Source organism: Chiloscyllium plagiosum, chromosome 10 (assembly GCF_004010195.1).
Source record: "Chiloscyllium plagiosum isolate BGI_BamShark_2017 chromosome 10, ASM401019v2, whole genome shotgun sequence".
Classification (NCBI taxonomy): Eukaryota; Metazoa; Chordata; class Chondrichthyes; order Orectolobiformes; family Hemiscylliidae; genus Chiloscyllium; species Chiloscyllium plagiosum.
Genome location: NC_057719.1, coordinates 25048003 through 25060865, shown reverse-complemented (window position 1 = coordinate 25060865; position 12863 = coordinate 25048003). Strand labels below are relative to the sequence as shown.

At 42.9% G+C, this 12863-nt stretch overlaps 2 protein-coding genes across 3 annotated transcripts in view; one reads left to right on the top strand and one right to left on the bottom strand.

The window, feature by feature from the left end:
* The window catches only part of si:dkeyp-55f12.3 (uncharacterized protein LOC568418 homolog), a 10959-nt gene extending 2108 nt beyond the window's left edge, over positions 1-8851 (bottom strand). The window contains exon 1 of the mRNA XM_043697198.1: positions 8622-8851. Coding sequence (XP_043553133.1) covers positions 8622-8847 — 226 coding nt within the window. The 5' untranslated portion in view covers positions 8848-8851. The remainder of the gene's footprint in view (positions 1-8621) is intronic.
* Positions 8852-8911: 60 nt separating this feature from the next.
* ubr7 (ubiquitin protein ligase E3 component n-recognin 7) overlaps positions 8912-12863 on the top strand; it is a 36796-nt gene continuing 32844 nt past the window's right edge. The window contains exons 1-3 of one of the 2 annotated variants that reach the window (XM_043697197.1): positions 8912-8999; positions 11757-11890; positions 12715-12775. In XM_043697197.1, the coding sequence (XP_043553132.1) occupies positions 8976-8999; positions 11757-11890; positions 12715-12775 (219 nt within the window). In that variant the 5' untranslated portion in view covers positions 8912-8975. Of the gene's footprint in view, positions 9000-9190; positions 9356-11756; positions 11891-12714; positions 12776-12863 lie in introns of those variants that run through there. The other variant, XM_043697196.1, reaches the window with a different exon arrangement.

Sequence of the window (12863 nt, the reverse complement as noted above, 5' to 3'; positions counted from 1 at the left end):
CCTCTATTCCTGATGAAGGGCTTTTGCCTGAAATGTCAATTTTCCTGCTCCTCGGATGCTGCCTCCCCAAAAGATTAGTCTACCAACCATTTAGGTTCACACATGAGGAATCGCCACCTGAGTGAGCAAAGTGACCAACCCTTATTGAACCATGTGCCAAAAAGAACATTAGATAAAATGAATGTTGAAATCCATAGGGATTGGCAGAAACCTTAATTCCAGGAAATCCCTGCATGGCGGAGAAAGTGAGGTCTGCAGATGCTGGAGATCAAAGTTGAAACTTTATTGCTGGAACAGCACAGCAGAATGTTGAAATCCATAGGGATTGGCAGAAACCTTAATTCCAGGAAATCCCTGCATGGCCACTCATGGTTTCCAAAATGATTACAGAACTTTAAGGGCAGGATGAATGTAGGTTCAGGAAGGTTCAGTTCCGTAAACAGAATCAGATCCTTCAAAGCCACATGTTTTATGGGTGTGCAACTAAACTAATTTCACCACCAGCTTCTCAAGGATAATTAAAGTATGGGAAATAATTGCTCGCCTAACCAGTGATGCCAACAACTTACGCACAAGCTTAAAAAAAACAGGAAAAAGCTGTAGCCTATGCAAAGGAGGCAACTGGAGCAACTGGTTGTGAAGGAGTAAGGGACGGAGACAGGACAATAGAACAGAATGTGACCTTGCAATAAAATTTAAAAAGCAAAGATGAGAGATGGTCTATAGATACACTGATGGAGTTAGTTACAGCAGCATGAAAGGAGGCTTGTGTAGAATATACACACCAGCATGAAGTGAAATGCTTATATTTTGTACTGCAAATACTTTATAAACCACTTTGCATGTTGTAATTTATCCTGAATAACACCTTAGAGTAATAGTGATGTACAGCACGGAAACAGATCTTTGGGTCCAACTTGTGCATGTCGACAAGATATCCTGCCAATTTGTCAGCACCGAGCCCATATCCCTCAAAACCCGTCCTATTCATATACCCACCCAGATGCCTTTTAATGCTGCATTTGTACCAGCCTCCACCACTTCCTCTGGCAACTCATTCCATATGCGCACAACCCTCTGCGTGAAAAAGTTGCCCCTTAGGTCCCTTTTGTATCTTTCCCATCCCACCCTAAACCTATGCCCTCTAGTTCTGGACTCCCCCACTCAAGGAAAAAAGAGCTGTCTACTTATCCTATCCATGCCCTTCATGATTTACAAACCTCTTTAAGGTCACCCCTCAGCCTCCAACGCTCCAGGGAAAGCAGCCTATTCAGCCTCCCCCCAGAGCTCAAATCCTCCAACTCTGGCAATATCCTTGTAGATCTTTTCTGAACCCTTTCAGGTTTCACAAGATCCTTCCAATAGGAAAAAGACCAGAATTGTACACGATATTCCAAAAGTGGCTGAATCAATGTCCTGTACAGCCCACAACATGACCTCCCAACTCCTATACTCAATTTTCTGACCAATAAAGGAAAGCATACCAAATGCCTTCTTCACTATCCTATCTACCTGCGACTCCACTTTCAAGGAGCTATGAACCTCCTCTCCAAGGTCTCTTTGTTCAGCAATACTCCCCAGGACCTTACCATGAAGTGTAGAAGTCCTGCTCTGATTTGCTTTTCCAAAATGCAGCACCTCGCATTCTAAAAATCTATCTACACTCAATTCACTGACCAATAAAGAGAAGCATTCCAAATGCCTTCTTGGTATACCAAAGATAAACATTAGAGTGGTGCTGGAAAAGCACAGCCGGTCAGGCAGCACCCAAGGAGCAGGAAAATCGACATTTTGGGCAAAAGCCCTTTATCACCACTCTAATGTAAACTTTGATTTCCAGCATCTGCAGTCCTCACTTTTGCCTACCACAGATAAACATCTTTTACTCAGTTCCTCTCTTTCAAAAAGCACACAAAACTTTCTATCACCAAATCTTCATTTCCAGGTCATGAGATACAACATCTTAGTTACACTGTTGCCAAACCATGGCTGGAAAATTCTATCAAGCCCAATACTGTAGCATTACACATTGAAAGACACAATGCATAGAGCTCAACTTTAGTCACTTAAGAGATTTATCCCAAACAGACATGTTGACAGCTAAAACCCAAGAGCTCCACAATAATATGCATCATTTGGCATGGATAACATTTTCTTTGTCAATCGTGATCACATTACAGACACCAGTACATTTGCCTTAGTGTAAATTCTTGTTCGCATCTGTTCAGTTATTGCTTCCAGTAATTGTACATTAGTGAAGCTTCCCTGCACAAAACCATAAAGTTTAAAGCTCAGCCTTGGGCATTTTAGTGATTGTGAGGGTGGGTGGGGAGGGAAATGGTTTAAAAATGGCACATAACATAATCTGAATTGATCGAACAACGACAGCAAAGACTCTAACAAGAATAGGAAAGGAATAATTTATTATGAAAACTTGAATTACAGTAATTGCTTGCAAACTGACCAAAAACCTTTGGTACAAAAAATCTGAAATTTAAAAACCAAACTTGCTAAAAAATGCACTTTGTTAAGTGAAGGCTTAGACACTTAAAAATAGACAAAATTGAAAAATAAAACCAGTCCACCTAGATAGTCCCACACAGTTGTAGGCATCACAATATTATCACCTTCTCATCCACCCAAAGCTATGTAAATCTCATGGGAAACGCCAATCAGTTTTTAAAATCCAGACCAATTAGCAGGAAATAAATTGGGAAACCAATTAATTCTGTATCTTGACAAGTGTAATAGGCCAGCTGTATACTTCCTGAATTTTCTATTTTATTTCAGATTTCCAGCATTTCTGATGGTTCGTTATTTTACTGAAATGTGCAAATGTCCTTTTCAGTCAAGAAAAACAATCAAGATTTTCTTTTACATGAAAAAGACGATTTCCTGGAAGATACGAAAGGTAATTATGGATTCCATATCATGAAAAAGAACAAACAAACATTTTAACTGAACAAACTAATTTTCAGTCATTATTTTTTTCTTGCACAGACAAAGGCTGACCCGTTTTCTAGCTTCATTTCTGAATGTACTGCAGAGTTATTAGCTTAAATGAATCATGCTTCCAGGCAGTACCTGACAGAACTGAAAAGCCATTTCTGATATACAGTACTGTAAATCCACCAGCCTCTGCTCCGCATATTAATTTTAAAATGATAATCAAATAACAACATATACTTCACATTGTATTATTGGTAGCAGCAAGTATACTTGTCAAGAATTCTGTCTTCACTAGGAAGCCTAACAACATGCACTTAAATACTTCCTCCAGCAACTATGAAAAGGAAGGGACCTTCATGTTAATAATTAAAACAATGTAAAATACAAAGTACAATTCCAAGTTACTTTTAAAAAAGTAATGATTTCCACAAAAACACATTGTTATAAATACCAAGAATACATTTCAATCTTTCATTCGAGGGGGAAAGGAACAACAATCGTTCATCTTTAACATTGTTCTTATTTGCGCATCAAATCTGAAGTATACAATATGGTGAAGCAAGCAGAAACCAGGAGCATTCCCCCATTGGGAGAGAAATGCAAGAATACAGCAATGAGATGGAATCATCCCAGATTGTTCTCTTGGTGTTTTAAACAGTTGCAAAGTGCTATTGGCAGAATTGTGATGGTACGGGTTAAAAACACCTCAAAGAAAAAAACTGAGAAAAATACAACTTCAATCAAGATCAATATCAAAAATATAATCAAGAATAAATCCACCATGATTTGTACAACTTGCGACTTTCAAATTGGGAGGGAAAAGATGGCTCCCAAACAATTAGTCTTGTCTTGATCGATCATAAGAAGCCCTAAAGAAAGATTCAGGAACAGTATTCAATGGAAACTTCAAAAGGCTTTAAACAGAATTCTTCACATAAATCAGATTATGTATTGTTTAAAATTAACTGCAAATAGGTCATTGTTGTTTAGAGTCATAGAGTCAGAGATGTACAGCATGGAAACAGACCCTTCGGTCCAACCCGTCCATGCCGACCAGATATCCCAACCCAATCTAGTTCCACCTGGCAGCACCCATCCCATATCCCTCCAAATCTTTTCTATTCGTATACCCATCCAAATGCCTTTTAAATGTTGCAATTGTACAAGCCTCCACCATATCCTCTGGCAGCTCATTCCATACATGTACCACCCTCCGTGAAAAAGTTGCCCCGTAGGTCTCTTTTATATCTTTCCCCTCTCACCCTAAACCTATGCCCTCTAGTTCTGGTCTCCCCGGCCCCAGGGAAAAGACTTTGTCTATTTATCCTATCTATGCCCCTCATAATTTTGTAAACCTCTATAAGGTCACCCCTCAGCCTCTGATGCTCCAGGGAAAACAGCTCCAGTCTGTTTAGCCTCTCCCTATAGCTCAAATCCTCCAACCCTGGCAACATTCTTGTAAATCCTTGTTTAATGGCAAGCAGCTCATGTTTTCTGCCTGGCACCAAGTATCTTGGGATTTTTTTGACCAGAATACACTTTGGGAAATATATTGAATATGACTATATAGTTATGATGAATGCCCAAATGGATATTTTACATGATACAGTAAAATGACTGTTGTTAGTACTACATTTTCATAAGGCACATGTTTAGTGACAAGACTAATCTTGACTCCATTCACCCTAATGGTAAACCCTATTTCTCTCACTGATGAAGAGCTTATGCCTGAAACAGGGACTCTCCTGCTCCTCGGATGCTGCCTGACCTGCTGTGCTTTTCCAGCCCCACACTTTTTGATTCTGATCTCCAGCATCTGCAGTCCTCACTTTCTCCTTCTCTTGCTGAACTCCAATTTTGTCCTTGAGGTTTGGACTCTTGACACACGAGATTTTCTTTTTTTGCCAATTTTTTCCTCCAGCTATAATAACTCCGAACTGCCCTGTCCTCTTCATGTATGCACGTTTGTGTTTAAAGTTCAAAGTTTACCTCGTAGTAGTTAATAACCCATTTCCCACTTTTAAGATTAAGTTTATTCATAATAAATACATTTAGTTGGAAGTTTTTTTTTGTCCCAGATATCCGTAAAAGTAAAGGAACTTAAATACTTTGGTGATTCAGTTGGACATTTACACTTTCAGGACATCCCATGGAGAAGTGGGACTTGAGTACCAGTGTATTCCTCCTTCCAAGTGGTAATATTCACATAATGCCAACAGCACAAAATGGGGGCATCTGCAGCCTCAACTACCACCACTGACGTAGTTTTCCCACAACAACCACTTCTCTTTCATTAAAAAAAAAACTCTCCTCTGTCCTTTGTTGTTATATTACATTTTGCTTCTTTCTCTTCCCTGCCTTTTTGATATCAAGTCCATTCCCTTCCCCACAATTCCTATCCCTCTCCACATCATTCCTGTCCTAAAGGAAGGGTTTATAAAGAAAAAGACATTTTGTTTTCTCACTCATGATTCTGAATTTCTATCTAGGATAGATCATGAAGACAATTTGATTTTAACTTTTAAAGAATGGATATAGAGTTGAAGGGAGAGAGGATGTAAAGGGAAATAGCTGGAGCAGTTGAATTGGAGAGCAGTGCCCAAGGCATTAAGGGAAAGGGTTGGAGGGAAAGGGAAAAGAAGGTGCTTCAAGTTGTTTGCCTTGGGTCAGTGGTAATGCTCTTTCCCCAGAGTCAGAAGGATGTGACTCCAAATTCAAAATCTTCAGTGTCTACTGTGTATTCATATCACCAATAGGGAGAGATGGGAGGTACTGTTAATGTCACTGGACTCGTCGTCCAAAAATTCAGGTTAATATTCTGGGCTCTTGGGTTTGAATCAAGACTGTGGGCGTTGGAAAAGCACAGCAGGTCAGGCAGCATCCAAGGAGCAGGAGAATCGACGTTTCGGGCATCAGATTCCTGATGAAGGACTTATGCTCGAAACGTTGATTCTCCAGCTCCTTGGATGCTGCCTGACCTGCTGTGCTTTTCCAGCACCACATTCTTGACTTTGATCTCCAACATCTGCAGTCCTCACTTTCTAACTGGGTTTGATCCCAGCATCACAGATAGCAAAGTCTGAAGTAAATAAAAATCTTTAATTAAAACTGGATGAAATGTAGCAATTGGCAATGGTCATAAAGGCAGATCTGGTTCACTAATTTCCTCAGGAAAGGAAATCTTGTCATCCTATCCTGGTCTGCTTACATGACTCCAGATTCAAAGCAACGTGGTCAATTCCTGAAGAAGGGCCTGTGCCCGAAACGTCGAATCTCCTGTTCCCTGGATGCTGCCTGACCTGCTGTGCTGTTCCAGCAATAAAGTTTCAACTTTGATCTCCAGCATCTGCAGACCTCACTTTCTCCTCAATTCTTAACTGCCCTCAGTCCTCCGTTCAAGGGCAATTAGGGATGGGCAACAAATGCTGGCTGTGCCAGTAATGCCCAAATCTCATGAGAAGATAATGAAAAGGATGCAGTGCTATAGAAGCATTACATTGTCAGGAGGTAACATTTTTGAATGAGGTATTAAACAATGATCAATCTAAAAGATTTACTTTAGAAGACATGGCGAGTTCAGAGGTCATGGCCAACACTGATCACTCAACAAACACCCAAAATAAGTGTGTGTCATTTATCTCATTCACATTTTTTGTGGTAGCTTGCTGCACAAAAAATGACTCCATTATTTGGTGACATTACAAGAATCACTACACTTCATAAAACATTTGCTGCGATAGGGAAGAATCTTGGAGCATTCAAAGGTTAGGAAAGCTACCATACAGAACCACAAAATGGTCACAAGCACAGGAGACGACCATTTGGCCCTCACATCTACCCTGGCTCTCTGAAGGAACAATATACCAAATGGCAACTTCTCTGCCTTCTCCCTTTTCAAATAAAAGGGTGAAACGTGAAAAAGCACTGCCCGACTGTGTACTGGAAGCAGGTTCACATGAAGCATTCAAAAGGGAATTAGACTGCTATCTGAGAAGGAAGAATGTGCAGGGTTATAAGGAGTGGGCTGGAGAACAGCACTTAATTATTTGTTTGGACAGCAGTGCAGCCAAATGGCCTCCTTCTGCAGGTTTAATAATTGTGATCATTTAATTTGTTCTCGATTTCCTCAATTGAACCTGCCTCCCCATACTTGGAGTACACTCTAGACCTGAACCCAACTGGCTGCATAAAGAGGTTTTTCCCCGATGTTTTCATTTCTTCTTTTGCCAATTAACGTCAACTCGGTTTTTCCCTTATTCTCAACTCTTCCATCAACAGTTTGCCCCTTTTCACTGTCATACAAATGTAAGCTATTTCCTAATTAGGGAGGGGAGAACACAGAGGTGATGGGACAGGAAGGAATGCAATGTGGTGCTGGGCAGAGGAAGAGGAAATAGACTCAAACTGTTGTCCAGGAGAGAACAGGTCAGGACATGTTCATCCACGCTTCCTATTATACTCCCAACGTTCGACCCAAGGTTTAGTCAATCCCTCCCTCAAACTACAATGCATGGAAAAAAAACAGCAACACCCATGTTAGAAATAGAACTCACAAATTAATAAATTTCAATCTGAGTCAAATTCTGAAGCAGCAAATTTTATTGATATGTACTTGCAAGAACGGGTGCCTAACAGGTAAGCACCCCGATCTGAGGGTTACATTCTGATTTATGCTGTTCAGCTGCATCTCTCGGTCCTCCCCTTTCACCCCATTGGTTACTTTTTCTGTAGCGCGTAGCCTGTCACAAGCTCTAGCTTCACTCCACCTTTGTCTAGCTTCTCTCCGCCTCTGTTTACTTCTCCCATTACTCTAAGCCTGTCGCCCCTTATTCTTATTTATCTCATTCCTTATATGTGACTATCCTGTCATAGTTTGCTGTCTTCGTGCGATCATCCTGCCAAACTAAATTCCATCCGATGGCCACATCCCTCCTGCGACTGGCACACTATTCTCCTGTTACTGGTACATCCCGCTACACGGTTGCTCTGCCCTACTAGTCATTAATAATTCTACCTGTTTTCGCTTCTTCTGTTTAGTATTGGCATGCGCAGCCTAATTTTATAATGTAAGCTTTTGTAGAAGCAACACCTGTTCCCTTATTCTGCACAATTTTAACCCTATACCTTCCAACCCACCATGACATTAGGATTCTTTCTATTATGGGGAGGGTGGAATAGAGAATTAAAAAATATAGCAACATCAAGAATTAACTCGACTTATTGTAGGAGGACAGGAGATGGGCACGTTTGACATAGGAGCAAGAGAAGGCCTTCCTGGTTCACTTATCATGGCAGTTTTGATTGTGGTCTCATCCAAACTGTCCTGTTTGTACCACACAACTCCCTGGCCAATTAAAAAAAAGCTAATCTGGCTAAAATTTATCACCACTTCCATTCTGTACACCTTCAGAGAAAAAGAATTCTCCACAACCATCTCCCCTACTTCTAGTCTCCACAACAGGAGGGAGCATCTTCCTGGAATCCATCTCAAGGTCTTGGATGTGTGAACAAGGTCACTGTAGTGGGATGGCTTTGGTATAGGAAAAGTACAACAGGTCGGGCAGCATCCGAGGAGCAGGAGAATCGCCGTTTCGGGCAAAAACCCTTCATCAGGAAAGAGGCCTGATATTTTAACACATTTCTTCCCCCTCCCTCCTCTCCCCAAGACTCACCGGCTGTGCTGGAGGCCGGGCTTTCCGGGCAGCTCTGCCCTTGCTGCTGTCGCTTCTCCTGCAGGACGAGCTCGCTGAGAGCTACCTGGAGTTGCTGCTGCAGGAGGCGGACTCCGCTCAGCACGCCGGGGACGGTGCAGGCGGTGCGGACAGCGAAGCGGCGGCGCTCGCCGCTCCGGGGACTCAGCTCCCCGCACAGCTCGCACTCAGGGGCCGGGGTGCACATGTCCGACCGACTGCAGCGGCTACCGTCCAGCCCGGGGCGGGGGGACGGGACGGGACGGACGCAGGGCCCGCCCTCTGACTATCGGAAGAGAGCAAACGAGTCAATAGGCAGCGGCAGGAGAGAGGAAGATGACAAGAGGACCCAGCTTCTCGGTAAACGCACGTAACAATAAGAGAGAGACCTCACCAAGGCACAGCCTCTCACTCACAGCGGGCGGTGTATTTAGTGAAACTGGGTTAGACAGAGACACAGAGAGAGAGAGAGAGAGAGAGGCGGTGGCGAAGGGAGGGAAGGGGGAGGTTGCCACATGCAGCTTTAAATTGCCCCCAACCCGGAAGTCTTTGTACATTTCGAGATGGCGGCAAACGAAGGGAATCACAAGCGGCCGCTGGAAGAGGAGGATCCCATCGTCTCCCTCGCCGATGTCCTGGAAGAGGACGAGCAGCTGGAGAACGAAGCCTGCGCCGTCTTAGGCGGCAGCGACTCCGACAAATGCTCCTACTCGGACGTGAGGTTTTATTTTGTATTTTTGTTTTGGGCGGCGTGCTGGGTTTCTCCTCTCTCCCACCCAAAGCGGGAGTGTGTGTCCTTTGTCTGCGCGCAGCTCCTCGGCATCGCGCCCCCTTCCCCAAATCCCAGCCCGACCCCCCCCCGGGGTTAGGGTCGAGGTCCTGAACCGGGGAACCTCGGTTCACAGGCGGACAGGGATGTTCAGAAGAAGTGGGGTTTTATTTTTAAGCTGTGTGTACGGATGTGTATGTGCGCTCCTCCCCTTCCCCAAAAACAATCATAAACCCACAACAAGACAGGAGCCACCCGATTCCAACTGACTGCAGATGTAAAATGAACATCCTTGATGGAAGGAGTAAGTTTATTTTTTTAAGCCCGTGGTTTGAGGGTGCAGTTGTTGCAGATTGGTGGGTCCCTGTAGATTCAGTAGCAGCCACAAGCCGTGTTAATTACATCTCAATGTCCACCAACCCCCACCGCCCTTCCATCTGGCGCCTTTTTCTTGTCATACCTTTTCAACCTTGGTGATTGGCCAGAGCGCAGAGGATTGGTTACAGTTTGGAATGTTGATACTTATACAGGGATGGGGCCAGGGACTGGTGGAAGATGAGGAATGGGATTCTTGGTGGGGTGAAGTGGAGGGGGGTTGGTGAGCACTTGATCTGTAGGACTCTAGGACAGACTTTGTATTCTGCACCTCCTGGCTTCAGGGACTCCATTCTGTGCTCCATTTGATTTGTGACTTTTTGTATGACCCCACACCGTGAATCAGATCTCCCTAAGCAGTAGCAAGCTGCAGCAGTCCCAACTGAGCTTATGCTGTCCATTGTACTTGCACTGTCACTGAGATGCTGCTTCATCTATTACCTGGGGAGTATGTCAATAGCTAACGTTAATGCAGCCCCTTTAATGTAGTAAAGTGAAGGAGAGTGCCTCACAAGAATGTTACAAACTCTGAGACCAGCCACATGTGGAAATGCCATGGTGAAAACTGAATAGGTTGGGCAAAGAGGTCAATTTGAAGTGATGTCAATTTGAAGGAAGAAGGAGATGTAGAGATTTAAGGAGGATGTTTCAGAGCTTAGAACTTTGAGGACAATGCTTTCAGCCACCTATGGAGTGGTAAGAATCAGGGATGTTCAAGAGGTCAGAGTTAAATGTGCGTAGATGGCCTGGAGGGTTTTGGAATTACGGAGAGGAGCCATGTCGGGGGGGGGAATTTGAAAATCAGATTGCGATTTTTAAAATCGAGGCATCACTTGTTTGGGAGTCAGTGTAGTTCATCGAGCTCTGGGTTGGATGCAGGTTAGGTCAGGGTAGCAGATGTTGTGTGAGCTCTAGTTTCAAAGTATGGAATATTAGATTATTAGATTCCCTACAGTGTAGAAACAGGCCTTTCGGCCCAACAAGTCCATACCGACCCTCCGAAGAGCAACCCACCCAGACCCATTCCCCTACTACGGGCAATTTAGCAAGGCCAATTCACTTAACCTGCACATCTTTGGACTGTGGGAGGAAACTGGAACACCCAGAGGAAACCCACGCAGAAACAGGGAGAATGTGCAAACTCCACACAGACAGTTGCCCGACATGGGAATTCAACCCAGGTCCCTGGCACTGTGTGGCAGCAGTGCTAACCACTGTGCAGCCCTGGGGGAAACCAGTCAGGATTTGGAGGGTCACACTTCTCTATTCAAGTTAATAGCAAGATATTTCTGTTGTGTGCAGCAAAAATGTTTCTTGCAGTTGTAGGTCGGAAAGAAAGAAACCTCTTTGATTTTCTGTTTTGTCCAGCTTTTTCTTTTTAGGTGGTTAACAGTTTCTTTCAGGTTACGCTCTGGCCCTCTGGAGTACTTCAATATTTGTGGGAAGTCTCTTGCATAAGACCACCTTGAAAGCTATTAGCCTATTGAGTTCTGGTGTAGAAAAACCAATTTACTTTTATATAACTCAAGAAGCTCCTGACTTTGAGACATTTTCCAATCACATGTTCAGAGACGTTAGTACATACTTCTGGAGCAGGTGAGACTTGAACCCTGGCATTCTGGCTCAGAGGTTGGGACACTACTCCTGCACCACAAGAACCCTTAAGCGCTTGACTTTGATACTTAAATTGTGGTTAGTTAATTTAGAACCATCCTGCCCAAAGTCAAAACTGTAATCCCTCCCCACTGTTCCATATTGATCTAGAATGTATTTCAATAGATGGAACAACAGTACTGTATGCTCCAGTTAGATTGTGTGCTTGACAACCTTTGGTTTTGACCCCCTCCACAGTTCATTTAATTTTGCAATTAACCTCTGCTGGATTTGCTTCCGCAGTAGTTGCATTAATGGTCAGAAGTTGTTGCAGCTGCACTTTGGAATCCCTTCCTTTCTAACTGCTGTTTTCCTTGCAGGGCTATGTGAAGAGACAGGCATTGTATGCTTGTAATACTTGTACACCAAAGGGAGGACAGCCTGCTGGCATTTGTCTGGCTTGTAGCTACAAGTGTCATGAAGGCCATGAGCTGTTTGAATTGTATACTAAAAGGTACAGTGTTGCTCACCATCACACTTCAAACTGAGAGTTAAGGCACTAAATTGGACAGTGAAGGGAAATCCAGAAGAATTATATAATGCACTATGGCATTGACTTGAGAGAGTACAGCCTCAGTTGTGAGGACATGATGTAGTGGAAGGTTGGTTGAGGCCAGGAATGCTGGGTTTATTACTCACAACATTGGAGAAGAGTGACATTTTCAAATTGCAATCTGTACCACGTAGAACTCTGGTAACCTGCCCATGAATTTTACTGACTTTCTTTCCATTTGGGATACTGCAAGTTGGAAACTTAGTGCTATTGTCTAATCAGCAGATAAATCTGCAGTCAGGATTTGCTGGTATCTGCGACCAAGATAATATAAGCAGAAATTTTTAAATTAAAACTTTATACATTCTCTGCCACCACCACACCCCCCCCCACCCCGAAACTGCTTGTGGTACCAGTGTGCTGCATCCCACTGAGCCGTCTCAAATGACTATGCTCTGGAAGAGTCAAATCAAATAGTGGAACATTTAGTTGTTCAAGGTTCACGTAAAATGTGAGATGAAATCTGTTGCAGGTTCTAATGCAAAAATATATGCTTAAACAAAAACCGTAATTTTTTTCAGCAGTAGGAAATGATAGGTATTTTAAATATTTTATAAGTGGAACATTAGCTATAATTCAGTAATATTTAATAACTGCTTGATATTAGCTTGTCAAAGAAAGTATGTTTTAAAAAAAACTTTCAACAGAGCAGTAGTTAAATTATTTTAAAAACTCCTAGTTTTGCAGGGTAATTTCTTATCACTAAAATATGCCTTGTATTCTAGAAACTTCCGTTGTGATTGTGGAAACAGCAAATTTAACAACCTGCAGTGCAAGTTTTTTTCGGTAAGTTTCTCTTGCTGTTGTCATTAATAGTTTTAATTGGAGTTTATTTTCCATGTGTGCTTTAATAGTAGCGCTGTAGGTGCTGTCT